This window comes from Carcharhinus amblyrhynchos, unplaced genomic scaffold (genome assembly GCF_965287045.1).
Source record: "Carcharhinus amblyrhynchos unplaced genomic scaffold, sCarAmb.v2.hapA scaffold_54, whole genome shotgun sequence".
NCBI classification, from domain to species: Eukaryota; Metazoa; Chordata; class Chondrichthyes; order Carcharhiniformes; family Carcharhinidae; genus Carcharhinus; species Carcharhinus amblyrhynchos.
The window spans coordinates 722,388-749,154 of record NW_027649795.1 but is presented as its reverse complement, the minus strand read 5'-3'; the positions used below and the strand labels follow the sequence as shown (position 1 = coordinate 749,154).

At 47.1% G+C, this 26,767-nt stretch overlaps 2 protein-coding genes across 4 annotated transcripts in view; one reads left to right on the top strand and one right to left on the bottom strand.

The window, feature by feature from the left end:
- Positions 1-26,767, top strand: part of LOC145337637 (RNA-binding protein 4-like) — a 104,298-nt gene that overhangs the window by 40,071 nt on the left and 37,460 nt on the right. The gene's annotated exons all lie outside the window — the stretch shown is intronic.
- On the bottom strand, positions 18,877-22,664 carry LOC145337630 (prokineticin receptor 1-like). The gene is made up of 2 exons (XM_080182434.1): positions 22,210-22,664; positions 18,877-19,552 (listed from the first exon to the last, which is right to left on the bottom strand). Exons 1-2 carry the CDS (start codon positions 22,662-22,664, stop codon positions 18,877-18,879), a joined length of 1,131 nt encoding a protein of 376 aa, XP_080038560.1.

Below are 26,767 nucleotides of genomic sequence, written 5' to 3'. Positions count from 1 at the left end.
CCTAGTTGCCACACTCCTGGCGCCTGTTCGGGTACACTGAGGAAGAATTTAGCACAGCCAATTCAAGGGCTACAGGGAAAAGCCTGGGAATGACAGGCCAGTGAGCCTCACGTCTGTGGTGGGTAAATTGTTGGAAGGTATTTTGAGAGACAGGATCTACAGGTATTTAGAGATGCAAGGGCTGATTAGGGACAGTCAGCATGGCTTTGTGAGTGGAAAATCATGTCCCACAAATTTGATTGAGTTTTTTGAAGAGGTAACCAAGAAGGTAGATGAGGGCAGTGCAGTTGATGTTGTCTACATGGACTTTAGCAAGGTCTTTGACAAGGTACTGCATAAGGTTAAATCTCACAGATCCAGGGTGAGGTAGCTAAATGGATACAAAATTGGCTTCTTGACACAAGCCAAGGTGGTTGTAGAGGGTTATTTTTCAAACTGGAGACCTGTGACCAGCGGCGTGCCTTAGGGATCAGTGCTGCGTCCACTGTTATTTGACATTTATATTCATGATTTGGATGAGAATGTAGGAGGCATGGTTCGTAAGTTTGCAGATGACACCAAAATTGGTGGTGTAATGGATTGTGAAGAAAGTTATCTCCAATTGCAACGGGATCTTGGTCAATTGGGCCAGTGGGCTGACAAATTGCAGATGGAGTTTAGTTACAGAACAAAGAGATCTCGGGGCACATGTTCATAGCTCCTCGAAAGCGGAGTTACAGGTGGACAGAGTGGTGAAGAAGGCACAGAACATTGAATACAGGAGTTGGGACGTCTTGTTGAAGTTGTACAAGACATTGGTAAGGCCACACTTGGAATACTGTATATAGTTCTGGTCACCTTATTACAGAAAGGATATTATTAAACTAGAAAGTGTGCAGAAGAGATTTACTAGGATTTACCGGGACTTGATGAATTGAGTTATAAGAAGAGGCTGGGTAGACTGGGACTTTTTTGTCTGGGACGTAGAAGACTGAGGGATGATCTTATAGAGGTCTATAAAATAATGAGGGGAACAGATCAGCTAGATAGTCAATATCTTTTCCCAAAGGTAGGGGAGTCTAAAACTAGAGGGCATAGGTTTAAGGGGAGAGATACAAAAGTGTCCGGAGGGGCAGCTTTTTCACACAGAGGGTGGTGAATGTCTGGAGCAAACTGCCAGAGGTAGTAGTAGAGGCGGATACAATTTTTGTCTTTTAAAAAGCATTTAGACAGTTACATGGATACGGTGGGTATAGAGGGATATGGGCCAAATGTGGGCAATAGGGATTAGCTTAGGGGTTTAAAAAAAAGGTTGGCATGGACAAGTTGAGCCGAAGGGCCTGTTTCCATGCTGTATATCCCTATGACTCTGTGACCCACCCAGCATGTCTTTCGGACCATAGGAGGAAACTGGAGCACTCAGAGGAAACCCACGCATTCACAGGGAGAATGTACAAACTCCACACAGACAGTGACTCAATTGGGAATTGAACCCGGGTCCCTGAAGCTCTGAGGCAGCAGTGCTGACCACTGGGCCGTCATGCCGCTCACATTTGTGGGAGTGGGAGAATGGTATTTGTGAGCGTGTCTGAATCCTGCTAACGGTCTCGAGATGACCATCATAGACCAAGGTTAAAAGAACACTTTTTCCACATGGATCATGTTGCGGTACCTTCTGACTTTTCAACACACTGGAAGACAGGGTGTATTGTTGGAGCTGTATGGAGGCACCCTTAGCGTGTATTTAACTCTGCGACTGGTGTAACTGATGTTGATCATCTGTGTCTTGAGCCATAAGCATTGCGTTCCCAAGCCCTATGCTTGCACCTGCGAGGTGTTTGTCAAAATTCCTTTAAATGTGGGCGTTGCTGGCTAGGCCAACATTTAAAGACATATTGCCTTTATCAATCGCTGATGTGGAGATGCTGGCGTTGGACTGGAGTCGGCACAGTAAGAAGTCTCACAACACCAGGTTAAAGCCCAACAGGTTTATTTTGCAGCACAAGAGCTTTCGGAGTCTCTCTCCTTCATCAGGTGAGTGAGGAGTTGTGTTCACAAACAGGGCATGTACAGACACAAACTCAAGATAATGGTTGGAATGCGAGGCATTCGGCCTCTGATCTTCGAGCAAGTATTCTCCAAGGCAGCCTTCACGACACACGACAATGCAGAGTTGCTGAGCAGAAACTGATAACCAAGGACAGCCTCAACGTTGGGCTCATGTTACATTATCTGTAACTCCCATGACTTGTCTGGGCTTGCAAAATCTCACTAACTGTCCTGTCTGGAGACAATACACATCTCTTTAACCTGTGCTTAACCCTCTCTCTGCTCACATTGTCTGTACCTTTAAAACTTGATTAGTTGTGAAGACTCGCATTCCAACCATTACCTTGTAAATTGAGTTTATGTCTGTATATGCCATGTTTGTGAACACAGCTCCTCACTCACCTGATGAAGGAGCGAGTCTCCGAAAGCTCGTGCTGCCAATAATAAAGTCCAAATATTTGGACTTTAACCTGGTGTTATGAGACTTCTTACTTTATCAATCAAGGCATAGACTACAAAAAAGAAGGAAGTGATGTTGGAGTTGTAAAGAACTCTGGGAGGCCACAGCTAGAGTATGATGTACAAGATTATGAGAGGCATGGACAGAGTGGATAAGGAACAGGTTTTTTCCTGCACTTAAAGGGTCGTCATGAGGGGATAATGGCTCAAGATGAGGGGCAGGAGGTTTAGGGGGATGTGCGGACAAAACGTTTTTATCCAGAAGGTGATGAGGGTCTGGAATGTGCTGCCTGGGAGGGTGGTGGAGGCGGGATGCTTCACATCCTTTAACAAGCACTTGGATGAGTACTTGGCACGTCATAACATTCAGGGCTATGGGCCAAGTGCTGCATTAGATGGGAGTTCAGGTGTTTCGTGTATGTCGGTGTGAACGCAATGGGCCAAAGGGCCTCCGTGCTGTATGATTCTATGATTTATTGTCTATCCCTAATTGCCCCTTGATAAGGTGTTGGTGAATCGCTACATTCCCTGTGGCGTAGCTACACCACAGTGCTGTTAGGGAGGGAATTCCAGGATCCTGACCCAGCGACTGCGAAGGATGTATTTCCAAGTCAGGATGCTGTGTGACCTGGAGGGGAGCTTGCTGATGGTGATGTTGCCAGGTACCTGCCACCCTTATGCTTCTAGATGGTAGCAATCACGGGTTTGGAAGGTACTGTTGGGAGGAGCCTTGGTGAGTTGCTGCAGTGCATTTTGAAGATGGTGCACACTGCTGCCACTGGGTGGGCAGGGGGGTGTCTAGAACAAGGGGTCACAGTCTTAGCTTGCACAGTAGATCATTTAGGACTTCAGAGATGCTGAATTGTTTCCCATAGACCTGTGGAGGCCAAGTCACCAAATATATTTAAGAAGAAAATGGATGTTTTTGAGTTTATTTATTAGTGTCATAAGTAGGCTTACATTAACACTGTAATGAAGTTACTGTGAATGTTGCCACATTCCAGTGCCTGTTCAGGTTACACTGGGGGAGAATTTAGCACCCTAACTAGCACGCCTTTCGGACACTGGGAGAAAACTGGAGCACCTGGAGGAAACCCATGCAGACATAGGGAGAGAATGTGCAGACTCCCCACAGAATCGAACCCAGGCCCCTGGTGCTGTGAGGCAGCAGCACTAACTCACTGTGTCACCATGTTGCCTTCTAGACTCTGAAGGTATGCTGGGGAGAGAGTGAGCGTATGGTGTTGAGATAGAGGATCAGTCATGATCATATTGAATGGCAGAGCAGGCTCAAAGGACCGAATGGCCTCCTCCTGCTCCTATTTTCTATGTCTATGTTGCTTTAGTTCCATGGGAGCTTGCAGGTGGTGGTATTCTGGGCATCTGTCCTGGGTGGTAGAGGTCGTGGGCTCAGAAGGTGCTGTCAAAGGAGTCATGGTGATTTGCTGCAGTGTAGATGATACTCACTGCTGTTGGTGGTAGAGAGAGTGAATGTTTTGGACATGGTGCTGATCAAATGAGCTATTTTAGCCTGGAGTGTTGGTGGAGACGCACTCATCCTGGCCAGTGGAGAGCATGCCATCACATTCCTGACTTGTGCCTTGGTGTTGGATGGGTTTTGGAGAACCAGGGGTTGAGTTACTCGCTGCAGGATTCCCAGCCACTGAACCATAGAAACAGACCATTTGGCTCATCAAGTCTCACCGACTTTGCAAAAGAGTGTCCTACTCGGGATGTCCCCTCTGCCACATCCCTGTATGGGTGGCACAGTGGTTAGCACTGCTGCCTCACGGTGCCAGGGATCCAGGTTCGATTCTGGTCTTTGGTGACTGTTAGGCATTTGCACTGGGTGTTCCAGTTTCCTCCCACGGTCTAAAGATGTGCGGTTTAGGTGGATTGGCCATACTAAATTGACCCTAGTATCGGGGGGGATTAGCTAGCGTAAATGCATGGGGTTATGGGGATAGGGATGGGTGGGATTGTGCTCGGTGCAGACTCGATGGGCCAAATGACCGCAAAGAACAAAGAAAATTACAGCTCAGGAACAGGCCCTTTGGCCCTCCAAGCCTGCCCTGACCATGCTGCCCGACTGAACTAAAGCCTCCTACCCTTCCGTGGACCATATCCCTCTATTCCCATTCTATTGATGTATTTGTCCAGACGCCCCTTAAAACTCACTATCGTATCCGCTTCCACTCCCTCCCCCGGCAGTGAGTTCCAGTCACCCACCACCCTCTGTGTAAAAAAAACTTGCCTCGTACATCTCCTTTTAACCTTGTCCCTCGCACGTTAAACCTATGCCGCCTAGTAATTGACTCTTCCACCCTGGGAAAAAGCTTCTGACTATCCACTCTGTCTGTGCCCTTCATAATCTTGTAGACTTCTGTCAGGTCTCCCCTCAACCTCCGTCGTTGCAGTGAGAACAAACCAAGTTTCTCCAACTTCTCCTCAAAGCGAATGCCCTCCGTACCAGACAACATTCTGTACCCTCTCCAAAGCCTCCTGCACCTTAGGGGTTCTATGTGTCCCTCCTCTCTGTGCACAACTGATATATTTTTCTGTTTTTATTTTAAATTTGCGCCATGATTATAACCACGCAGAACAAGCAAAGTGAGAATTGCACTCCTTGTCGCTTTGCGCCTCTGCCACTAGGTGATACTGTTGCTCTAGTTACTTCAATCAGTGTGTCGCCAGACCTATGTGTTGATCAATAGTCCAGGGACAAGAATGTCTTGTAAGCCTCACCAGCTCCACTGTGTTGTTTGGGATGGCAGTCTCTCAAACCTATGCAGAAAGAGCCGGCTCCAGTAAGAATAGTGGGAAACCCCCCTCCCACTCTCTTTCATCTCAGTGGGGGTGGAAGGTACTCTCCTGAGGGTGGGGGGAGAAAGGATTGCATTTATACAGCGCCTTTACCCATCACCTAGACCTCACAAAACACTTCATATTTGACATGTCACCATTCTCGTGCTGTTGGATACTGCAGTCTGTATTCTTGGGCAGTGTGTTCTGTACTGTGAGGTAGTGTAGTCTGGACTGTCAGGTACTGCGGCTTGGACTGTGGGTAGGGGGGGCGTGGGGGAGTGCAGCCTGTGCTGTGGGGTGATGTGGACGCCTAAAAATGTGAAGCTGTCGACCCTTTCTACTTTGTCCCCGTTGATGTCGACAGGGGCATGTTCTCCTTCATGCTTCCTGAAGTCGCTGACGATCTCCTTTGTTTTGTTGACATTGCAGGAGAGATTATTGTCACCGCACCACAAGGTTGGAGGAGGGGTGGGTGATGGTAGGGCCAAAATGTCTGGCGAAGCCATCCTGAGGGAAAATAGAATGGTGACAGAATAGAAATAGGAACTCTTTAATAGAAAAGTGCGGTGTGCTTTCTGTCAGAGTTGACACTTGTCTCCCAGTTTTGCGTATCTCCATCTAATTCGCTGGTGGAGGTTTTATTCGATTGCTGAGGTTCACAGTGTGTCTGCTGCTGAGTGGAAAAGCTGATGATTTGCCACAGGAACCTTCTGTGTTTGGTGTTATAATTCCATTAATAGTCCATTAAATCACCTTGGGACATCTGGCCTCCGCCAGGTGCACCATTTACTGTGTGTATAGCGTTGAGAGCCTGACCCAGTTAACATTTGAATCCTCACATAAGCAAATAAAAGGCAGCTTCTGACAGCTTAGACTGCAAATAGCTGAATCAAGCTAGATTGAATCTCGGCCTGGGTTGCACCTGCCGATCTGAGCTGGTGCTACACTTGCTGGGTTCCTGCTACCGGCTTATTTAGGGAGCCCTGGCTGGTATATCCTGAAAGAAGTCTCACAACACCAGCTTAAAGTCCAACAGGTTTATTTATAGCAAATGCCACTAGCCTTCGGAACAGGCTCTCCCTTTGTCAGGCGTATACCTAGACAGGGACAAGCTTTTTCTGAACTTCCTAACTCACAGACCACAATCAGTAAGGATAGACAACAACAGCTTCTCCATGATCCTCCTCAACACCGGTGCCCCACAAGGCTGTGTTCTCAGCCCCCTACTCCTCTGACTGTGTGGCCAAATTCCCCTGCAATTCGATTTTCAAGTTTGCTGACGACATCACCATAGTGGGGTCAGATCTCAAACAATAACGAGACAGAGTACAGAAATGAGATAGAGAATCTGGTAAACTGGTGCGGCAACAATAATCTCTCCTTCAGTGTCAACAAAATGAAGGAGATTGTCATTGACTTCAGGAAGCGTAAAGGAGAACATGCCCCTGTCTGCATCAATGGGGATGAAGTTGAAAGGGTTGAGAGCTTCAAGTTTTTAGGTGTCCAGATCACCAACAGCCTGTCCTGGTCCCTCCATGCCGAAACTACAGTTAAGAAAGCCCCACCAATGCCTCTACTTTCTCACAAGACTAAGGAAATTGGCATGTCCGCTATGACTTTCACCAACATTTACAGATGCACTGTAGAAAGCATTCTTTCTGGTTGTATCACAGCTTGGTCTGGGCTCCTGCTCTGCCCAAGACCACAAGAAACTACAAAAGGTCGTGAATGTAGCCCAATCCATCACCCAGCCACCCATCCATTGATTCTGTCTATACTTCCTGCTGCCTTGGTAAGGTAGCCAGCATAATTAAGGATCCCACGCACCCCGGACATTCTCTCTTCCACCTTCTTTCTTCGGGAGAAAGATACAAAAGTCTGAGGTCACGTACCAACCGACTCAAGAACAGCTTCTTCCCTGCTGCTGTCAGATTTTTGAATGGACCTACCTCTCATTAAGTTGATCTTTCTCTACATCCTAGCTAACTGTAACACTACATTCTGCACTCTCTCCTTTACTTCTCTATGAACAGTATGCTTTGTCTGTATAGCATGCAAGAAGCAATACTTATCACTGTATCCTAATACATGTGACAATAATAAATCAAATCAAGCCTGGATTGCACCTGCTGATCTGAGCTGGTGCTACACTTGTTGGGTTCCTGCTACTGGCTTATTCAGGTAGCCCTGGGTGGTATATACCTGAGGCAGGGACAAAATTGGGCTTGGCGACAATCCACTCCATAAAAGTGAAGTTTATTTATTTATTAATCACAAGTCAGGCTTACATTAACACTGCAATGAAGTTACTATGAAAATCCCCTAGTCGCCACACTCCAGTGCCTGTTCGGGTCAATGCACGTCTTTCAGACTGGGAGGAAACCGGAGCACCTGGAGGAAACTCATGCAGACACAGGGAGAACATGCAGACTCCACACACACACACACACACACACACACACACACACATAAGAACATAAGAAATAGGAGCAGGAGTAGGCCATCTAGCCCTTCGAGCCTGCCCCGCCATTCAATAAGATCATGGCTGATCTGTTGTGGCTCAGTTCCACTTTCCCGCCCTCTCCCCATAACCCTTAATCCCCTCTCTTATCAAGAACACACACACACACACACACACAGACCCAAGCTGAGAATTGAACCCAGATCCCTGATGCTGTGAGGCAGCAGTGCTAACCACTGTGCCACCCCATGTTTGAATTGGGGTTAAGGTGTCTGTTGTCCAGGGCCATGGCTGTGGCAGGTTTAGATCTAATGTCAGGAAGATCTCTGCAAAGCAGCAGAATCCATTGGTGACATTCGATTCATAAGTAGAGAACAGAAGGAGAACATTTGGCTCATTGTACCTGTGCCAGCTGTTGGAAAGAGTTATAGAATTAAACCCATTTCCCCCTTCCATCAGACCATAAGGTATAGGAGCAGAATGAGGCCACTCGGCCCACCGAAGCTGCTCCGCCATTCAATCATGGCTGATATTTTTCTCAACCCCATTCTCCTGCCTTTTCCCCAGAACCCCTGATCCCCTTATTAATCAAGAACCTATCTATCTCTGTCTTAAAGACACTCAATGACCTGGCCCTCCACAGCCTCTGCTGCAAAGAGTTCCACAGATTCACCACTCTCTGGCTGAAGAAATTCCCCCTTATCTCTGTTTTAAAGGATTGTTCCTTTAGCTTGAGGTTGCATCCTCTGGTTCTAGTTTTTCCTACTAGTGGAAACATCCTCTCCATGTCCACTCTATCCAGGCCTCGCAGTACCCTGTAAGTTTCAATAAGATCCCCCCCCCCCGCATCCTTCTAAACTCCAATGAGTACAGACCCAGAGTCCTCAACTGTTCCTCATACGACAAGCTCTTCATTTCTCCCCCTGGAGCCCTGCAAATTTAGATTGGCCATGCTAAATTGCCCCTTAATGTCCAAAGATGTACGGGTTAGGTGGATTGGCCATGCTAAATTGTCCCTTAGTGTCCAAAGATGTACGGGTTAGGTGGATTGGCCATGCTAAATTGTCCCTTAGTGTGCAAAGATGTGCGGGTTAGGTGGATTGGCCATGCTAAATTGTCCCTTAGTGTCCAAAGATGTGCGAGTTAGGTTGATTTCCATGTTAAATTGCGCCTTAGTGTTTCAAGACGTGTCAGTTTGGGGGATTGGCCGTGTTAAACTGCCTCTTAGTGACCAAAGATTGGCTGTGTTAAATTCTCCCTCAGCGTAATCCGAACAGGCGCTGGAGTGTTGCGACCGGGGGTTTTCACAGTAACTTCATTGCAGTATTAATGTGACTACTTGTGACTAATAAGTAAACTTACTTAGGTCAGATTTCTCTCCTGAACTTTAAAAAATGCTTCAGCAGCTGGCAGAGTCAGGTTAGGCAGTGCCTGGCATAAAGTTAAGCTGTCCAGACCATTGAGAGAAGCTAATCTCTGTACAGCTGGTTGCCGTTGGCCTTCGTGTCCCTCTCAGCTTACCTGACAACCATCAGTGCTTTCAAGTGAAAAGAGAAAGGAATTGGGTGTTCCTTACTCCCCTCCTAGGACGCAGCCCTTCTCTGTGGAGAGCAGATTTCAATTTACATTATAATTGAGGTACCGTTGTTCTGCCATAAGGATGAAAGACTGTAAAATATTCCAGCTCTTCATTTGTCATTATTTCAGTGAACCTTCAGCTGCTTGAGATCGTGCCAAAGTGTTTCTTCTCTTTAAATTAGAAAACGTCTTTTGAGTCAGCTGCTTTGATCCTTGAGATTTGTCATTCAGTGTATTACTGAGTGTATCAGTCTGCTCAAGCCCACTCTTTTTACTCCTCCTACCCTGCGCGCTCTTTCTATCCTCCTGGTTCTCTGTATATCACAGAATCCCTATGGGACAGAGGCAGGCTGTTTGGCCCATCGAAACTGCACAAGCTCTCTGACAGAGCATCATATCTTTTCCCCGTAACCCCACACATTTATCTCGCTAATCCTTCGAACCTACACATCTTTGGACACTAAGGGGTAGTTTAGCATGGCCAATCCACTTAACCTGCACATCTTTGGACACTAAGGGACAATTTAGTACGGCCAATCCACCTAACCTACACACCTTTAGACACTAAGGGGCAATTTAGAATGGCCAGTCCACCTAACCTGCACATCTTTGGACACTAAGGGGCAATTTAGCCTGGCCAATCCACATAATCTACAAATCTTTGGACTGTGGGAGCAAACCAGAGCACGCGGAGGAAACCCACGCAGACACGGGGAGAACGTGCAAACTCCACACAGATGGTTACCCACGGCCGAAATCGAACCCAGGTCCCTGGCACTGCGAGCAGTGCTAACTACTGTGCCACCGTGCTGCTCACAAAAACAATCCTATAATTGTTTAAAACTCTGAAGAAGATTGGCGTTTGAAACGCTTTGTGGTAATTGAACTCATCAGTAGTGATCGATCACACTCTCCAAATCTTCTGGTCACATCCGTCTTTACGAGCCAATTAATTCAGGCCAGTTGTTCACTCTGTGCAGCCCAGGCAGTGAATCAGAAAAGTTACAATGAAAGGTAGGTGTAATTCTTTCAGCCAAAGACTAATAAAATGGTAGAATAAATGACTTTAGAGCAATGTAAATAGGATTAGGAGACAATGAGGCTGCTGTGAATATATTGTGGAGATATGTTAATGAGGAGTCAGGATGGTTAGCAATTGGAGTTATCCAGTACAGGTTACAACAATGTCATGCTTTCAAATTATTTCAGTGTTGACGCTGTTGGCAAACACGTTTATTGCCCATCTCTGATTGCTGTTGGAGATGCAGTCTTCAACTTCTGAGCCGCCATTTTAAACCACTGCTGTCCCATATGGTGTCGCTACATCCACAGTGCTCTTAGGGATTTTCAAGAGGTCAGTGGTTAGCACTGCCACCTCACAGCACTAGGGACCCCAGTGTGATTGCTGGCATTGGCGGGAGGGGGGGTGGTTTGCCACTTCTGTGAGGAGTTTGCACATCCTCCCCATGTCTGCGTGGGTTTCCTCTGGTGCTTCAGTTTCCTCCCATAGTCCAAAGATGTATGGGTTAGGTGGATTGACCATGCTAAATTACCCCTTAGTATCCAAAGATGTGCGGGTTAGGTGGATTGGCCATGCTAAATTGCCCCTTATTGTCCAAAGATGTGCAGGTTAGGTGGATTGGCTATGCTAAATTGCCCCATAGTGTCCAAAGATGTGCAGGTTAGGTGGATTAGCCATGCTAAATTGCCCTTTAGTGTCAGGAGGACAAGCTGGAGTAAATGCATGGGGTTACGGAGATAGGGCCTGGGTGAGGTTGGTACAGACTCGATAGGCCGAATGGCTGCCTTCTGCACTGTAGGGATTTATGATCTATGTTATACGTCTAAAGGATGTTTAAAGTTTATTTTGTTAGTATCATAATTAGGCTTATATTAATGCTGCAATGGAGTTACTGTGAAAATCCTCTCATCTCCACACTCCAGCGCTTGTTCAGGTACACTGAGGGAGAATTTAGCATGGCCAGTGTGCCTAACCGGCATCCAAAAGAGAACATGCTGGAAAATCCCAGCTAGTCTGGCAGCATGTAAGGAGAGAAAAGAGGTGATGTTTCGAGTCCAGATGACCCTTTGTCAAAGACAGAGAAAGTGGGAGATATTTGTACTGCAGGGGGAGGGAATGAAAGATGAGTCATAGCCACAGAAACCAGGGGAAAGGCAGCCCGTAGAGAGAAGAGAAGGTGTGAATGGCCAAAGGGCTGAGAAGCTGGAATCAGAGGGTAAACTGTGATGGATGAAGATGTGGGGGAGGTGGGAGATGGATGGGAGAGAGGTCACATTGAGATAAGGGGGGAAAGTGAAGCAAATGGGTAGTAAAGGTAAGGGAAAAGGGATCCAGTGGGGGAAAGAGTTGGGGGGAAGAAAAATGAAGAAAGACAATAAAGAAATAAAAGGTAGAGAAGAGTTAAAAATTATAAAAAATGAAAACCAAGGGGTGGAGGTGGGGTAGAGTGAATCATGTGGAGTTGTTGAATTCGATGGAAGGCTGTGAAGTGCCTCACCGGAAGATGCTGTTCCTCCAGTTTGCATTGAGTTTCACTGGAACACTGCAGCAACAGTAAGAAGTCTCACCACCCCAGGTTAAAGTTCAACAGGTTTATTTGGTTGCAAAAGCCACTTTCGGAGCGCTGCCCCTTCAGCAGGTGAGTGGGAGTTGTGTTCACAAACAGGGCATATAAATGCACAAACTCAATTTACAAATTAATGGTTGGAATGCGAGTCTTTACAGGTAATCAAGTCTTAAAGGTGCAGACAATGTGAGTGGAGAGAGGGTTGAGCACAGGTTAAAGAGATGTGTATTGTCTCCAGCCAGGACAATTAGTGAGATTTTGCAAGCCCAGGCAAGTCATGGGGGTTACAGATAGTGTGACATGAACCCAGGATCCCAGTTGAAGCTGTGCTGTGTGCAGAACTTGTCTATCAGTCTCTGCTCAGCGACTCTGCGCTGTCATGTGTCGTGAAGGCCGCCTTGGAGAGTGCTTACCCGAAGATCAAAGGCCAAATGCCCGTGACCGCTGAAGTGTTCGCCAACAGGAAGAGAACACTCTTGCCTGGTGAATGTCAAGCGATGTTCATTCATCCGTTGTCATAGCATCTGCATGGTCTCCCCCATGCACCATGCCTTGGGACATTCTTTCCTGCAGCGTATCAGGTAGACAACGTTGGCTGAGTTGCAAGAGTATATACCGTGTACCTGGTGGATGGTGTGAGATGATGGCATCTCCATTAAGGACGGTCACCTCAGCACTTCACTGTACTGCAAGCCCATGGATAACCTCACGATGCTCCACTTCTCCAGCTTCCACTCTAAACATGTTAAAGAAGCCATCCCCTACAGACAAGCCCTCTGTATACACAGGATCTGCTCAGATGAGGAGGACACCTCCAGATACTGAAAGATGCCCTCATAAGAACAGGATATGGCGCTTGACTCATCGATCAACAGTTCCAACGTGCCACAGCGAAAAACCGCACCAACCTCCTCAGAAGACAAATACTGGATGCGGCGGACAGAACACCCTTCGTCATCCAGTACTTCCCCGGAGCAGGGAAGCTACGACATCTTCTCCAGAACCTTCAACGTGTCATTGATGAAGATGAACATCTCGCCAAGGCCATCCACGCACCCCCACTTCTTGTCTTCACAATCTCAAACAGACCATTGTCCGCAGCAAACTACCCAACCTTCAGGAGAATGGTGACCACGACACCACACAACCCTGCCACAGCAACCTCTGCAAGGTGTGCTGGATCATCGACATGGATGCCATCATCTCACGTGAGAACACCATCCACCAGGTACATAGCACATACTCTTGCAACTCGGCCAACGTTGTCTACCTGATACGCTGCAGGAAAGGATGCCCTGTGGCATGATGCATTGGGGAGACCATGCAGACACTATGGATGAATGAACATCGCTCAATCACCAGGCAAGAGTGTTCTCTTCAGCAGTCATAGGCGTTCGGCCTCTGATCTTCGGGTAAGCGTTCTACAAGGGGGCCTTCATGACACATGACAGCGCAGAGTCACTGAGCAGAGACTGATAGACAAGTTCCGCACACGTGAGGATGGCCTCAACCGGGATCTTGGGTTCATGTCACGCTATCTGTAACCCCCATGACTTGCTGGGTTTTGCAAGCCTAGGCAAGTCATGGGGGTTACAGAGAGTGTAACATAAGCCTAAGATGGGTTGTTGTGAAGGCCGCCTTGGAGAACGCTTACCCAAAGATCAAAGGCTGAATGCCTCGCATTCCAACCATTACCTTGTAAATTGAGTTTGTGTCTGTACGTGCCCTGTTTGTGAACACACCTCCTCACTCACCTGATGAAGGCGCAGCGCTCCAAAAGCTTGTGCTACCAAATGAACCTGTTGGACTTTAACCTGGTGTTATGAGACTTCTTACGGTGTTTACCCCAGTGCAACGCCGGCATCTCCACATCATGACATTGCAGCAAGTCAAGGACAAACATGTGGACGTAGGAGCAGGATAGTGTGTTAAAATGCACCTAACCATCATGCCAGCACAGTAGCACAATGGTTAGCACTGTTGTCTTGCAGCGCTGGGCACTCAGGTTCGATTCCTGGCTTGGGTCACTGAATTATAGAATTACAGTACAGAAGGAGGCCATTCAGCCATCGAGTCTGCACCGACCACAATCCCATCCAGATCCCATTCCCATAACCCCACACATTTACCTGTTAATTTTCCTGACACTAGGGTCAATTTAGCACGGCCAATCCACCCAACCTAACTCCACACTGCATGTTCTCCCCGTGTCTGCATGGGTTTCCTCCGGGTGTTCCCGTTTCCTCCCACAGTCCAAAAGACGTGCTGGTTAGGTGCTAAATTCTCTCTGTGTAACAAAACAGGTGCTGGAGTGTGGCGACAGGGGGATTTTCACAGTAACTTCATTACAGTGTTAATGTAAGCCTACTTGTGACTAATAAATAAATAGTAACCTCATTTCAGAGTTAATGTAAGCCTACTTATGACACTAATGAGAACGTGCAGACTCTGCAGTGGCAGTGACCCAAGCCAAGAATTGAACCTGGCACTGTGAGGCAGCAGTGCTAGTCACCGAGTCACCTATCTGTATGCAAATTTACCAGTGCAGGGGAGGGAAATTATGGTTCTCCAAGAACAAAGTGGAGCTTGTGTCTTTCCACATGGAGAAGAATGGGAAACAAGCCCAACTTAACTCCTGCCTTGGGTGTAGGTGGTGCAGGGGGAGGTGATAGAAGAACTACATGTGAAATTTGGCCTTTGAAGAAAAGAATACCCAAACACAATCTTTCCTTCCATTAATTTTATTCAACACAATTAACAGTGGAGGAACGAGAAGCCCTTGAAGAGGGCAGATACAGTTTGATAAAGAACCACTGATACAATACAGCGCAACACAAGACAAGACTCAATTCAACTGCCACAGAATCTCCGATGTTTCTCTCATTGGGCACAAGTTTTAGCAAGTAGACGACAAGAGAAAACACAAGCAAAAGGAATGGTCTGTGATACCGTTTGAAGCTATTAACAAGGCATTGCTCATTGCCCATTGTTGTCCTGATTTTATAATCGATGCTTTCTGGATTCTTCATTCCACCCCCTCCTGTTTTAGCTCAGACTGAATTAACTACTCAAGATGCTAGATCATTGTCTCCCACGCAAGGGGTTCTGGGGATGTTTCTTAGAGTCGTGGGATGGGTCCTTGTGCACATGTGAGCTTGCCTTTGACTAAATCTGCAAATTCAAATTCTTCCCTGATCCCTGCCCGAAAGCACGCACGTGATGAGACGCTGGACAGAAAGCAAATAAAGCTTGGGATTACAGAGCTGGGGTTAATGGAGTGAAACGGTGGCACAGTGGATTAGCACTGCTGCCTCTCAGCGCCAGGGACCTAGGTTCGATTCTCAGCTTGTGGAGTGACATTTTAGTAAATGTTCCTGATTTGAAACTGATCTGACAGATAAGGCGCGTCAATTCCCACATCATAGAATCCCTACAACAGAGAAAGAGGCCATTTGGCCCATCGAGCCTGTGTGGAGTTTGCACGTTCTCGCCCATGTCTGTGTGGGTTTCCTCTGGGTGCTCTGGTTTCCTCCCACACTCCAAAGATGTGCGGGTTAGGTGGATTGGGCCATGCTAAATTGCCCCCTTCGTGTCAGGGGGATTAGAAGGGTAAATGCATGGGGTTACGGGGATAGGAGCAAATCACTGCGCATGTCAGATTAGTTTCAAATCAGGATCATTTACGTAAAATGTCACTGATGGAATACTGCAGCCCTGTTTGGTGGGTTATATAAGGAAACAAAGAATCTGGACAGGTCATAGAAACCCTACAGTCTAGGAAGAAGCCATTTGACCCATCGATTCTGCACTGACCACGATCTCACCCAGGCCCTCATCCCTACATGTTTTACGCACTAATCGCTCTAATCTACACATCTCAGGACACTAAGGAGCCATTTTAGCATGGCCATTCAACCTAACTCACACATCTTTTGGACTGTGGGAGAAAATTGGAGCAACCGAAGGAAACCCATGTAGACATGTGGAGAATGTGCAGACTCCACACAAACAGCCACTCAAGCCAGGATCAAACCCAGGCCCCTGGAGCTGTGAAGCAGCAGTGCTAACCACTGTGCTACCATGCCACCCAGATTCTGGAGCCACTGAGACCTACTTGGGAAGGACCAATCAGTATTAGAGCCACATTCTGGAGATGTGGCTGGGGAGCTTTGCCCTGTGTATGACCGTAACTGTAGCAACATCCCAAGAGCTGTGAGCACTGAAACCTTTCAATATTGGGTAGCAACCTAGAATCAGAAGGAACACACCATCTACATGCAGAAGTTCAGTATAAAATTTACCCACTATGCCACGGTTAATAGAATAGACACTGATTATTGGAACACTCGAGACTTCCTCATTTGCACGCCATGTTTTCTTTCCAAAACCTCACCAGCATCAAATTTCTGATGGATGCTTGCCTTGTCTATTACTGTAACCCTCCCCCACTTTTTCTCCCCTTTTTAAGACTACCTAATCTACCCCAGGGACAAGAACACCTTGGAGTTTTCAGTGTCAGCTTGAGCGCTGTGAGCACTGCCTGTTCCAGTCGTTCGCTGAGACACAAGTCATCAACACTAAGGAACTTGCATCTTTCCCCGTCTCCCACCATTCTCTCACCCCACGTTATTTCCCCTTTGCTACGTAAGACCAAGTTGTAATGTGGTCCCTTAGCAACTGCTGATCTGTTATAGAGTCATAGACGTTTACAGCATGGAAACAAACCCTTCGGCCCAGTTTGTCCATGCCACCCTTTTTTTTAAACCACTAAGCTAATCCCAATTGCCTGCTTTTGGCCCATATCCCTCTATACCCATCTTACCCATGTAACTGCCTTTTAAAAGACAAAATTGTACCCGTCTCTACTACTACCTCTGGCAGCTCGTTCCAGACACTCACCACCTTGTCTTATGTGATCCTAGCCAGGGTTGGGGAGGTTGGATTTACTACCAGATTCTGCATTACAACGCGCCCAAACCCAATCCTGCCCTGACTTGCATTCTCCAAAGCAAATCACTGGACACAAATTAAGGAGTCTCTGCTGATCTCTCTCTGCCCCATCTGAACTCAGTAGCCCATGGCTGAGATACAATAACAGCACAGTTCAGGCACTGAGTGTCTCACAACCGTCCCGCACTTTGGGATTAGCAGTCAAATAAGCTAATCACAAGCCTTACTTGGGGATTGGACGTGGGTAGGAGTGTGGTCAGTGCATTTCAATGGGCCGAATGCCCTCCCTCTGCACTGTGGGGATTCCGTGATCTAAAACGGACAGGGAGAGATCAATGTGTGAGTCAGTTCCAGGTTAGAACAAAGAAAATTACAGCACAGGAACAGGCCTTTCGGCCCTCCAAGCCTGCACCGACCATTCTGCCCGATTGAACTAAAATCCCCTACCCTTCCAGAGACCATAACCCTCTATTCCCAACCTGTTCATGTCAAGACACTCCTTAAAAGTCACTACTGTATCCGCTTCCGTTACCTCCCCTGGCAGTGTGTTCGAGGCACCCACCACCCTCTGTGTAAAAAATCTGCCTCGTACATCTCCTTTAATCCTTGCCCCTCACACCTTAAACACGTGTCCTCTCCCACCTCCACCCCCCCCCCCCCCCCCCCCACCCACCCACCGCGCGCGCTAGTAATTGACTCTTCCACCCTGGGAAAAACAGCAATGAATTTAGTTCCATTGACGTTGGCAGATAGAGTTTAATTTAGACAAATACGAGGTGATGCATTTTGGTACATTGAACCAGGGCAGGAGTTACTCAGTTAATGGTAGGGCTTTGGGGTGAGGTACAGAACAAAGAGATCTAGGGGTATATGTTCTTAGCTCCTTGAAAGTGGAGTCATAGGTGGACAGAGTGTTGAAGAAGGCATTTGACATGCTTGGTTTCATTGGTCAGCGTTGAATACAGGAGTTGGGACGTCTTGTTGAAGTTGTACAAGACATTGATAAGGTCACACTTGGAATACTGTGTGCAATTCTGGTCACCCTATTATAGAAAGGATATTATTAAACTAAAAGGAGTGCAGAAAAGATTTACTAGGATGCTACTGGGACTTGATGGATTGAGTTATAAGGAGAGGCTGGCTAAACAGACTTTTTCCTCTGGAGTATAGCAGCCTGAGGGGTGATTTTATAGAGGTCTATAAAATAATGAGGGGCACAGATCAGCTAAGTAGTCAATATGTTTTCCCAAAGGTAGGGGAGTCTAAGACTAGAGGGCATAGATTTAAGGTGAGAGGGGAGAGCTACAAAAGTGTCTGGGGGGCAATTTTTTCACACAGAGGGTGGTGAGTGTCTGGAACGAGCTGCCAGAGGTAGTAGTAGAGACAGCTTCAATTTTGTCTTTTGGAAAGCATTTAGATAGTTACATGGGTAAGATGGGTAAAGGGGGATATGGGCCAAACGCGGGCAACCGGGACTAGCTTAGGAGTCTTAAAAAAGAAAGGGTGGCATGGACAAGTTGGGCCAAAGGGCCTGTTTCCATGCTGTAAACCGCTATGAGTCTATGACAGCAAAAGTTTGTGTTGTTATTGAGCAGATCTCAGTGAAGGCTGCTTAAGCTGTAAAGACGGCCAAGTTATGTTGTGACATGGCAATGGGATATCTGCTGAGCCTGGCACTCAAATTAGGATGGAGGAGGAGAGAGTGAATGCCCAACTGAGGACATTCTTGACATCTCTGGAATCGGGACCTGGGGCTTAAAACATGAACACGGCTCCTGGGACAAGGCTGCGCTACTTAATGACAGAACCCGCCCGGGCACCTGAACCTGTCTTCTCCCCATCTCACACACCCACCAGAGAAATCTTTCAGCAGTTATCCGGTCGCGTGAAGAACCAGGGCAGGTTTACTGCTACCTTGGCGGAATATCCACCCATGTACAAGTGTTACCCCCCACCCTCCCCCCGCCCCTCCACAACTTGCACCCTACGTCGGCAACTGTTGTTGAACTACTCGGAAACCGGCAGCACAGATGTTCGGCATTCTTGTACGACAGTGCTTTTGTCCGGAGTGTAGGTCGCTCTCCAGTGCTGAAGGAGCACCGTCCTCGCGTACTTCAGAGTGTTGTTCTTCACGGTGACGAAAAAGAGGGTATTTATCATGCTGTTGCTCACTGCGATGCACTCTACAATGTAGTACACCGTGATGGAGTACCTTTCTCTCATGAGCACGTTTGGGAAGAAATCACGGACGATGGAGTATCCGTAATAGGGAGCCCAGCAAAGGATATAGACAGTCAGTATTCCCATAAGGACCAGCACAGTCTTCCTCCGTGCTCGAAGCCGCTTCTTGATTTGGTTGGTCTGTACGCCTGGCACGCTTTTGAACCACAGCTCCCGACAAATCTGCACGTAGCACAGGGTCATGGCCGTTACGGGTGCCACAAACTCCAGGATGAAGAGGAACAGGAAATAGGATTTGTAGAAGACTTTCTTGTCCGCAGGCCAGATCTGCCCGCAGAATATTTTCTCGTTGCTGCCCGGAAAAGCGTCAAAGGTCGTCTCCGTGGTGAAGTAGGCGGAGGGGATGGAGATGAGCAGGGAGACTAACCAGACTGCCGTCAGAACGCAGTACACCGTCTGAAATTTCATACGGGGTTTCAATGGGTGAACGATAACCAAATATCTGGAACGTGGACAAGAGAGAAACAAAGGATGAAAGGTACAGTGGGAGAATCTTTCCAGTGCCGAAGGCCCATCGTGTCCACACCACCGCTCTGAAGGAGCTGTGCTGTTCTTCCACCTTCTCCCCCCAGCCCTGAAATGTGGCTGCTTCCCAAATAACAGTCCAATTTCCATTTGAAGGGCTCAATTAAACCTGCCTCCCTTGCACTCTCAGGCCGTGCACTTCAGACCCGAACCACTCACTCATGCAATCAAAGAAACCCCGTGGTGCAGAAGGAGGCCATTCGGCCCATGGAGCCTCCACCAGCAACAATCCCACCTCGGCCCAATCCCTGTAACCCCACTTATTTACTCTGCTAATCTTTCTAACCTTTGCATCCCGGGACACCAAGGGGCAATTTAGCATGGCCGATCCACCTAACTGGCACATCTTTGGACACTAAGGGGTAATTTAGCATGGCCAATCCATCAATCATGTACATCTTTGGACACTAAGGGACAATTTAGCTTGGCCAGTCCATGTAACTGTCACACCTTTAGGCACTAAGGAGCAATTTAGCACAACCAATCCACATAACCCGCATGTCTTTGGACTGTGGGAGGACACCAGAGGAAGCTCATGCAGACACGGGAGAATGTGCAGACTCCACACAGACGGTGACCCCAGCCAGGAATCAAACCCAGGTCCCTGGAGCTGAGAAGCAGCAGTGCTAACCACTGTGCTGCCTCCAGTGAAACTGTTGTTGCGAATACAGCATACCACATACTAACAGGAAACTGTCCAGTTAATCAGGTTGGGGTTTCGGTAAGACCAAAAATATAATGACTTGAATGTTGAACTTTGTTCCCAAAAGAAAATGATGTTAACTCTTAAGATTGATAATTTTACCAATCCTATCTGATTTTGCTCCCTTGCTTTTCCTGAAAGAGTTGATTTTTAATGAGGTACAGAATCCAGGGGACTAAGTAGAACTGGTGGTCAGCTCCATCATTCAATCATGGTTGATATTTTTCTCATCCCCATTCTCCTACCTTTTCTCCATAACCCCTGATCCCCTTATTGATCAAGAACCTATTTATCTCTGTCTTAAAGACACTCAATGACCCGGCCTCCACAATCTTCTGCAGCAATGAGTTCCACAGATTCACCACTCTCTGGCTGAAGAAATTCCTGCTCATCTCTGTTTTAAAGGATCGTTCCTTTAGCCTGAGGTTGCCCCCTCTGGTTCTAGTTTTTCCTACTAGTAGAAACATCCTGTCCACGTCCACTCTATCCAGGCATCACAGTATCCAAGCTTCAGTGAGATGCTCCCTCATCCTTATAAAGTCCAATGAGTACAGACCCAGAGTTGTCAACCGTTCCTCATACAGCAAGCTCTTCATTCCACAAAATCATTCTTGTAAACCTCCTCTGCATTCTTTCCAAGGTTCACTAGATTGATCCTGGGTAGGGAGGGATTTTCTTAGGAGGAGAGGTTGAGTAGATTGGGCCTGTACCCATTAGAGTTTAGAAGAATGAGAGGTGACTTTATTGAGACATACAAGCCTTGAGATTCTCGAGGCTTGACAGGATAGATGATGAGAGGTTCTTTCCTCTCGTGGGAGAGTCTAGACTCAGAGAGCGGTAGAGGCTGGATTGTTCAGTATGTTGAAGGACAGATTTTTATCAGTAAGGGAATGAAGAGTTCCGGGGATGAGGAAAGTGGAGTTGAGGATTAATTATACCAAACCAGTTATCATCTCATTGAATAGCAGAGCAGACTCGATGGGCCGAATGGCATACTTCGGCTCCTACCTCTTATGAGAGTTTTGGGATGGTCAATACTAGAGGTAACAAAAGAGTAGATGGTAGTTTCAGTAGCAGATGAGCTGGAACAGGTGAACGTGTGCGACAGTGGAAGTTGGCTCTCTAAAGTGGTGATGGAGAAGATGTGTTTGGAAATTCAGTTCTGTTTGATTTGATTTATTATTGTCACAAAGTATATCATTTCTTGCGTGCTATACAGACAAAGCATACCATTCATAGAGAAGGAAAGGAGAGATTGCAGAATGTAGTTTACAATTGTAGCTAGGATTTTGATTTGATTTATTATTGTCACATGTATTAGTATACAGTGAAAAGTATTGTCTTTGCACACTACAGACAAAACATACCGTTCATAGAGAAGGAAATAGAGGGTGCAGAATGTAGTGTTACAGTCAAACCTATTGTCACGTATTATTATATGGTGAAAAGTATTGTTTCTTGCACGCTATGCAAAGCATACTGTTCATAGGGAAGGAAAGGAGAGAGCGCAGAACGTAGTGTTATAGTCATAGCTAGGGTTTTGATTTGATTTATTATTGTCACATGTATTGGGATACAGTGAAAAATATTGTTTCTTGTGTGCTATACAGACAAAGCATACCGTTCATAGAGAAGGAAAGGAGAGAGTGCAAAATGTAGTGGTACAGTCACAGCTAGGGTGTAGAGAAAGATCAACTTAATGTGAGGTAGGTCTATTTGTGTCAGAAAAGATGCAAGGTTGCAAACAGTCTGGTTTGATCTAATGGCTGCAGAATTGACAGCAGGCAAGCACAAATTGGATCATTGGCCAGAGATGACTTTTACCACCATGCAGCAGAGGCCCGGAAGATAACTACATGCAGAGTTCTCACCTGTCAACAGCTATGGCCAGCAACGCGTTGGTGGAGACATAGAGGGACACCGTTCTGAGGTAGTTGATGGAGGAACACAGGACATGGCCGAAGCTCCAGGACAGCTCTCTGACCACATAGTAATCCATCTCAAAGGGGCAGCACACGATGGCTACGATGAAATCGGAAATGGCCAGGTTGACTATGAGGAGGTTGGTGATGTTCCTCAGGTTCTTGTATTTGGCCAGGGTCACAATGAAGAGGAAATTGCCCACACCGCAGACCAACATGATGCAGACCAGGGCCACCCCGATCGCAACCCTGGCCTGGTGGAAGGTTTTGTCAGCAACCTCTTGCCCCCTTATGTCAGGGGGTGTCATGTATTGTTCATACTCGCAGCTCTGGTTCCAAGAGGAGCCAACATCAATAATGTTCCAGTCACTGTATTGTGACAAGTTGGCACAGTGATCTGCCATGACTGAACCTTCTGTGTTTGGTGGAATATTCTTCCTTTCTCAATGTCCTGCAGATGATGTTTTTAAAGGGAAGGAATCTTGCGTAAATATTCTGTCTGGGTGAAGAGAAATTTTATTTTGAAGTTTGCAAGGTACTGACTGTTGCAGAACGTTGTCCTGACAGGCTGCTGACGTAGGGTGCTGAAGCTTCCCCTGTCTGGGTTCAGAGAACCGATTCAGTCCTGGTCCGACATGGGTTTACTGTCCCCCTGTCCGAGGTGCTGGAGATGGGAGGAGAGATGTCATTTCCTCACCCTCCGCTTCGCTAGAGTGGGAAGAAAAATATCAGCGAGTTTGTTATAGGAAAAGGGAGAATGTGGGGGTGATGCATTTTGGAAGGTTGGATACAGATAGGAAATATACAGTAAATGGCAGAACCCATAAGAGTATTGATAGGTAGAGGGATCTGGGTGTACAGGTACACAGGTCACTGAAAGTGGCAATGCAGGTGGAGAAGGTAGTCAAGAAGACATACGGCATGCTTGCCTTCATCGGCTGGGGCATTGAGTTTAAAAATTGGCAAGGCATGTTGCAGCTTTATAGAATCTTAGGCCACACTTGGAATATAGTGTTCAATTCTGGTTGCCACACTACCAGAAGGATGTGGGGGCTTTGGAGAGGGTACAGAAAAGATTTACCAGGATGTTGCCTGGTATGGAGGGCATTAGCTATGAGGAGGGGTTGGAGAAACTTGGTTTGTTCTCACTAGAACGATGGAAGTTGAGGGGAGACCTGCGGAGAAGTGTGAGGTAATTCACTTTGGTAGGAATAACAGATGTGTTGAGTATAGGGCTAACGGGAGGACTTTGAATAGTGTGGATGAGCAGAGGGATCTAGGTGTATGTGTACATAGATCCCTGAAAGTTGGGAATCAAGTAGATAAGGTTGTTAAGAAGGCGTACGGTGTCTTGGCGTTTACTGGTAGGGGGATTGAATTTAGGAGTCGCAGCGTCATGTTGCAACTGTACACAACTCTGGTGCGGCCGCACTTGGGGTACTGTGTGCAGTTCTGGTCCCCACATTACAGGAAGGATGTGGAGGCTTTGGAGAGGGTGCAGAGGAGGTTTACCAGGATGTTGCCTGGTATGGAGGGGAGGTCCTATGAGGAGAGACTGAGGGATTTGGGGTTGTTTTCGCTGGAAAGAAGGCGGCTAAGAGGGGATCTTATTGAAACATATGAGATGATTAGAGGTTTAGATAGGGTGGATAGTGATAGCCTTTTTCCTCGGATGGAGAAAGCTAGCACGAGGGGGCATGGCTTTAAATTAAGGGGCGGTAGTTATAGGACAGATGTCAGGGGTAGGTTCTTTACCCAGAGGGTGGTGAGGGATTGGAATGCCCTGCCTGCTGCAGTTGTAAATGCGCCTAGTTTGGGGGCGTTTAAGAGATCCGTGGATAGGTTTATTGATGAAAAGGGATTGGTTTAGATTAGTGGGTCATTGTTTTTTAACTGGTCGGCGCAACATCGTGGGCCGAAGGGCCTGTTCTGCGCTGTAATGTTCTATGTTCTAGAAGTCTACAGGATTATGAGGGGCATGGACAGAGTGGATAGTCAGAAGCTTTTTCCCAGGGTGGAAGAGTCAATTACTAGAGGGCACAGGTTTAAGGCGCGAGGGGCAAAGTTTAAAGGAGATGTACGAGGCAGATATTTTACTCAGAGAGTACTGGGTGCCTGGAACTCATTGCCGGGGGAGGTAGTGGATACGATAGTGACTTTTAAGGGGCATCTTGACAAATACATGAATAGGATGGGATTGGAGGGATATGGTCCCTGGAAGGGAAGGTGGTTTTAGTTTAGATGGGTAGCATGGTTGGTGCAGTCTTGGAGGGCCGAAGGGTCTGTTCCTGTGCTGTAATTTCCTTTGTTCTTTGTGAAGAGCTGCAGGGAGAAGGCTGTAGCGTAACAGTAAGTAAATTGTTCTTTGGGGAGCCAGTGCAGACACAAAGGGCCGAACGGCCACCTCCTGTGCTCTAACCATTCTGTGATTGTATTGGTTGGTTCAGTATTGGAAACATTCTGTGATCTCTGTGCCTCTTACAACGAGCGAGTACTTTCTAGTTTCCAATTAAACACCCTGAGGCATTGTCTTTCTTTATAATGTACTGTCTATTGGACTCCTCCCTTCACTCCCCAAGCACCTGTCTGTCCAGAGAGCGAGCCCACAACACTCTCCAGATTGCTGACACAGGCACCACACCCAGACCTGGTCGCACAGTGGTATGGAACAGAAGGGTGTGGTCTGCACCAACTGCCTGCCCAAGTGGTGTCAATTAACCGAGTAAAACTTGAATCTGCACCCACTTAAGTTAAAGTTTATTTAATAGTGTCACAAGTAGGCTTACATTAACACTGCAATGAAGTTACTCTGAAAATCTCCCCAGTCACCACACTCCGGCGCCTGTTCAGGTTACACTGAGGGAGAATTTAGCACGGCCAATGCACCCTAACCAACACATCTTTGGACACTAAGGGGCAACTTAGCATGGCCAATCCACCTAACCTGCACATCTTTGGACACTAAGGGGCAACTTACCATGGCCAATCCACCTAACCCACACATCTTTGGACATTAAGGGGCAATTTAGCATAGCCAATCCACCTAACCTGCACATCTTTGGACACTAAGGGAGAATTTAGCATGGCCAATCCATCTAACTGGCACATCTTTGGACACTAAATGGCAATTTAGCATGGCCAATCCACCTAACCCGCACATCTTTCAGACTGTGGGAGGAAACCAGAGGAAACCCACGCAGACACAGGGAGATCGTGCAGACTCCATGCAGAAGACAGTGACCCAAGGCAGGAATCGAACCCAGGTCCTTGGCGCTGTGAGGCAGCAGTGCTAACCCACTGTGCCATCGTGCCTCCTCAATCAGTTCAGTTCCACCATCCCCTCATTGTGACACTGCTGCTCCAGAAGATATTTCAACCATCCTCTCATTCTTAACACTGCTCCCCTCCCCTCCCAAGAAACTAGGATGATCTGAGACCTGTATTGTGATTATCATGTAAATTTCTTTAAGTAACATGGTCTAACAGAAATCTGTCAACACCACAGGATTCTGTCCTGAACAGTCTATGTGCAAAGCTCAAGAGGATTTTCACTGGAGTTAATTGTTGAATTTGTTATTGCTTCTGTTAGCGAACTGCAGCCTGCCTATCCTCACAGATAAACCTGCAGACGTGTCTCATCAGACTGGAACTGTCTATTTACCCACATAGTCCATTCCATAGTCAGTTCTTAACCCCTTAAAAAGTATAATTTGTATTTATAGAATTGTTGGAAAAGAAGGAGGCCATTCTGCCCATTGTGATTGTGCTAACCCTTTGAAAGGGCTTATCCAATTAGTTACCCTCTTTGCCCCACACTTTAGCCATGGCCGTGAATATTTTTTCTTCGAACTACATGTCCATTTTCTCTTGTAAAGCTATTTAACCTGTTTCCACCAGGCATTCCTGGGTGGCACAGTGGTTAACACCACTGCTTCACAGTGCCAGGGACCCAGGTTCGATTCCCAGCTTGGGTCACTGTCTGTGTGGAATCTGCACTTTCTCCCCCCCTCCCCCTTGTCTGTGTGGGTTTCCTCCCACACTCCAAAGATGTATAGGTTAGGTGGATTGGCCATGCTAAACTGCCCCTTAGTGTCCAAAGATGTGCAGGTTAGGTGGATTTGCCGTGCTAAATTTCCCCTTAGTGTCTAAAGATGTGCAAGTTAGGTGGATTGGCCATGCTAAACTGCCCCTTAATGTCAGGGGGACTCGCTAAATTAAATGGATGGAGTTACGGGAATAGGGTTTGGGTGGGATTGTGGTCAGTGCAGACTCAACAGGCCGAATGGCCTCCTTCTGCATTGTAGGATTCTATGATTCCATCACCCCAGAACTACTCGCTGCGTAAGTGTTTTCACTCGTCTCCTCCTGGCCTCTCATCCTCTTAACAGTGGAAACAGTTTCTTTCTATCCATATTATCAAGACCCTTTATCAGTTAAAATTAACTTACTGCTAAGACCTTTCTTCTCCCTCCTCCTGAATGCCTGCCCCTTGCTCTGGTATAGTTCC